Source organism: Curcuma longa, chromosome 18, assembly GCF_044706935.1.
Source record: "Curcuma longa cultivar G26 ecotype Majalengka, Jawa Barat chromosome 18, ITB_CL_G26_1.1, whole genome shotgun sequence".
In the NCBI taxonomy this organism is placed as follows: domain Eukaryota; kingdom Viridiplantae; phylum Streptophyta; class Magnoliopsida; order Zingiberales; family Zingiberaceae; genus Curcuma; species Curcuma longa.
Genome location: NC_133878.1, coordinates 5,391,647 through 5,395,978, shown reverse-complemented (window position 1 = coordinate 5,395,978; position 4,332 = coordinate 5,391,647). Strand labels below are relative to the sequence as shown.

The following is a 4,332-nucleotide window of genomic DNA, read 5'->3' as shown; positions in this document are numbered from 1 at the left end:
GTCTCAGGCAGCGACCCCTCTCGGCCAACCTTGTCTTAGCCAACCTCACTTCTATATACTGTCTCAGCCACTCCACCTCATTCAAGCTAGGTCCTAGACTTAGCTATGAGTTTTTGACACTAGCCTTGGGCACCGCCGCTCGAAGAAGGACTAGTCTGCAAATAATACAAGTTTGGTTCCTTCTGACACCCTTCCTTTCTGTGCCACTTCATAAAAAACGTATCAAACTGTTATACGTGGCCTCTTCCTCTAACCTCGTGACCTGCACATACTACCAAAAGAAAGATATTAATATCAGACCCGATCTTCGCCTATGTACCTTCCCTACACATACAGCCAAAGCAGAGGGGACAGAAGGAAAGTGCTTTCGATAGTAGGCGGCAACCCGAGGCGTACGTTAGCCGACCTTGCATACGAAACCCTAATGCAGATTATAAAAAGAGTAACTCACCATCGTGAAAAGTCGGCTCTCAAAAACCCTTACTACTCTCACTACTTGCTATTCGCTCCTGATCTTCATCGAAACCCTAACTTGAACATCGAAGTGGCTTGTTAAGAATTTCCGACGCTAGTCTAACCTCTTTCTTTGAGTGTGTCTCAGGTGCAGCTCCTGTTCGACGCTCCCGCTCGCCTTCTCCTCTACGCTAAGTCTCAAGATCGTCTTCGTCAAACAGTTCGTTGACTGGTGGCTTGACCATCCGCGATATTTAGCCGGAAACACCACAACACAACAATTTGCACTGCCATCAGAGCAAACAATACAAATTATACACAACCAACACACATAACCGCATTGCCAAACTCGATTCGAACTTTTGTCGGTTTGCCAGAATTACTGCTAACAAAAAAGGCAACTTGTTTCAGAAGTTCCTACTAAATTGCTTCAGCAACAAAAGTTAGTTGCATTTACATGTATGACATCAAGCAACATCATAACACCGAAAGCTATTTGTTTCTCTTCTTCGCTGCACTCTTCACCAAAGCTTTGCAAATAATCTCTCTCTATTTGTTTCTCTTCTTCGCTGCACTCTTCACCAAAGCTTTGCAAATAATCTCTCTCTTTCTCTTCAAGTTGTCGTTAGTCTTTACCACAGAGTTCTTTGCTTGATTCTCTAATACCCTCTTCATGAAGAATTTGAGCTTCCACAATGTGGTTTCACTCTGCAGCAATACAAAGAGGAGAAGCAAATTGAATTCTCTGATCAGCGAGAATGATGCCTCAAAGAAGGCTACTATCTGAATGACAAAATAACATGTTATCGATGCAAACTTGAGATCGGTAAGTTAACCATTTTTCGCACATCTGTTAAAGAGGCATATGCACTATATTACTGGCAAAGTGGTAGTTACAAATGGAAAGGTTTTCAAAAACATGGCGATCCACTAGCAAATGTTACAAATTCAATCCAAAAGGTCTATAAGACAATATTGTGATTAGGTGAGGTTAGTTCTCATCACTAATCCTTGGCCAGTTTTTCTAGTATAGCAACAAAATATGAAAGAAATAAAAAAGAGAAATACCTGCGCATCCAAATCGAGATCCACTACTTCGCCAGTGGCTTGGAAACTAGGATTGTCTTCAGCTATAATTTCTAGAGCCATGTTAAGATCTTCAGGGGATAAAGTGCTCAGGCCAACCCCAAGTTTCCTTTTCTCCTCAGTAGTCATTTTTCTGAAACAAAGAAATTTAAGCATTCGTCACACCATCATATTCACAGTTCACTTTCACACTGCTGGAAAAACAAGAAGGGCAGACTAAATGGAAGTGAAACTAGTATTTTAATGTTCATTAAATAAGTCGATTAGTTGAAGCACATGAAGCACAAGAGCCGGATACTTGGATTACCCAAAAAAAATATTAAATAAGTGGAAAGAATTTTTATATAAAATGCAAAGGGAAGAGCAACAAGAAAGAAAGAAGAATTAGCCTGTTCATAAATACGATATTCAATTATCTATTAGATTACAAACTTTCAAGTTTAAAATAATCTCTCTTTAAGTTGGTTGGAATTTACTTAATAACTTTGTTTTAGCTTGGTCTACTATGGAATTCAAATAACAATTATAATTAGTTGTATAGAAGTAAAGAGACTAAGGAAAAAACAAGTATTTAAATAGGATGAATGATTGATATTGATGGCATAAAGCAAATATATCATGTTATAAAGATCCTTTCAGTTAGCACAAAGGAAGCATATCATTCTGCTAGCCGATTGTCATGCTGAACATGTATATGACATGTATGTTCAACTATTCGACACTTTAATTGTGGCACACTCCAGATGGCATGAGATGATGGATAGGATTAGGGAGAGAACTCATCAAGACACAAGAAGCCAGATAGGATTCTCCTTGTTGATGCCTCCATACTAATCCGAGCCACCGGCACCATCAATCGGTGTGCCAACAAGGCACCAACACAATATCATCTTGGCTGGAGTACAATATCCTAGCTAAGACCAATACTTTGAATTCCCAGGAGTTCTATCTGCCCTATCATTCTACCTGGTTATTAAATTATGTTATAAATAATATTTTAAGATCTGCTATCTGGCTGATAATCTTTCTCGATCGGATATCTTGCTACTTAATCACTAGTTTATAGCTAAGAATCACATAAGGGCAGGCTACTTTTTCTAATTCTTGCCCTACATCTGTTGAATGATCAACTTCTAAATGTCAATAATTGCTCAGCAGTTTAGCTAAATTAAATCATTCAAACAACAAAGCAGAAAAGGTGCATGCTTGTGTGTATATCATACATTCTATAAGGATGATGGATGAGGCAAAATTGTTTACCTGCATTTCTCTATTATCCTCGCCCTTAGATCTTCCAATTGTGAATTGAGTTCATCAAGCTGAAAATCGGATTGAAAGTTAGGAAAAAACACAGTTGTGCTCTAACATGATTAGTTTCTATAACCTGGTGAAGACCAAGATAACATTTACATAGCCATATAACTCCAGCTTCTCCACTAGAGCAAAAGAACTACAACCACTACCCAGAAATGGAAAGTAACAAGAACACATTTTGAGCAACAAAGATTACCCCATTGTATGTCTCTCTAGCTATTTTTGCATATGCAGCCTTTCGAGAATTACGAATATTTGAAAGAGTTTGAGCTCCCTCATCTTTTTGTCTTGCTTCCTGGGAAGTAAAAAATCCAGGAAAAATCAGTAGATAAAACAAAAATACAATGACATATTTGATGCCATTAACAGAAACTAATATCCATAAAGACAATGGAAAACAAAATGTTACTGGAAGTCAAAAGAAGATGGGAGAATAAATAAGAGTAGCTCAACTCAACCTCTTTGACAACTTTAGGTAGCAATGGCAGCCACTTCTCTTCAAAATTTTCCAGCAATGACTTTGCCATAGCATGAATATCACTTTGATCATCATTGTGTTTCATTGCATTAGTGAAAACCAATCTTGCATCAGCATATATTTCTTGAACATTCTTATACCAACTGCCATCCTTAGCTTCCATCTGGCTCTTGATTGTACCAGAAACCATGGGCTTTGTAACGATCTAGAAGCACAGAAGGATAATGTAAAATATTGGGGGAAAAAAGACTTAAATTATACCAACTGAATTTTTAAGGGATTTCTTCTAAAACAACATTGAATACTTCTAATCAATTGTTTTGATCAGTGAAGAAGCCAACAGATACATTTCATGGAGCAATGACTTTACCCAATCTTGCCAACAGATTCAAGGCAGAGGGCGTGAGCAAGAGAGACCGAGAGAGAGATAGGGATAGAGAGGAAAGACCTGAGTCCAGCCGGAGCGTAGGCGAGCACCACAGCTCGTTGGAGGTACGATCGGAGGCTCCGTTGTCCGATCCAAGCACGGCGTCGTGAAGAGGCGGAGGAACCGGAAAAAGGAAAGAAGAGAGAGAAAAACGGAGATCCAAGATTGCCGGAGAAGGGAGGTGCCGCCGCCGCCGCCGCTGCCCCTCGCCGGCGGCTTGATCACGCTGCTCGCGATTGAGATCAGGGCGGCAATCGTGAGGGGTCGCGAGAGAGACGAAGAGAGGGGAGAGGGGTGATGGCTCTGTTGGGAGAAAAGTGAGGACAGGGTTTATTAACAAAAATCAAAAGAGAAAACAAAGAAATTAAAAAAAAAAAAAAAGCAAATTTAAAAAAATAACAAAAAGAAAAGGTGCGTCCTTTTAATTTTCTATTTTCGACGTGACCGCATGATAAAATTTCAATATTATCTAAAAAATATATTAATTTTAAAATATTTAAATCATATGTCATATCCTTGAAATATTCACCTAATTTCGTCTTTTTTTTTTTATTTTTGAGATATAATTAAATTG

The 4,332-nt window shown here is 38.7% G+C and overlaps 1 protein-coding gene across 1 annotated transcript; it reads right to left on the bottom strand.

Moving 5' to 3' along the window:
- Positions 1-771: 771 nt before the first annotated feature.
- LOC141812247 (transcription factor GTE1-like) lies at positions 772-4,047 on the bottom strand. The gene is made up of 6 exons (XM_074700303.1): positions 3,780-4,047; positions 3,312-3,536; positions 3,050-3,148; positions 2,800-2,858; positions 1,522-1,672; positions 772-1,161 (listed from the first exon to the last, which is right to left on the bottom strand). The coding sequence occupies exons 2-6, from the start codon at positions 3,519-3,521 to the stop codon at positions 1,003-1,005; spliced, it is 678 nt and encodes a 225-aa protein (XP_074556404.1). The 5' UTR covers positions 3,522-3,536; positions 3,780-4,047; the 3' UTR covers positions 772-1,002.
- Positions 4,048-4,332: the final 285 nt, after the last annotated feature.

Excerpts from the sequence above, each read along its gene's own strand:
- LOC141812247 (XM_074700303.1), bottom strand. The coding sequence starts at position 3,521 with ATGGTTTCTGGTACAATCAAGAGCCAGATGGAAGCTAAGGATGGCAGT. Across the intron at positions 2,859-3,049 it reads CTAGAGAGACATACAATGGG|CTTGATGAACTCAATTCACA; the intron begins GTAATCTTTGTT and ends TCCGATTTTCAG. Across the intron at positions 1,162-1,521 it reads ATCTCGATTTGGATGCGCAG|AGTGAAACCACATTGTGGAA; the intron begins GTATTTCTCTTT and ends GTATTGCTGCAG.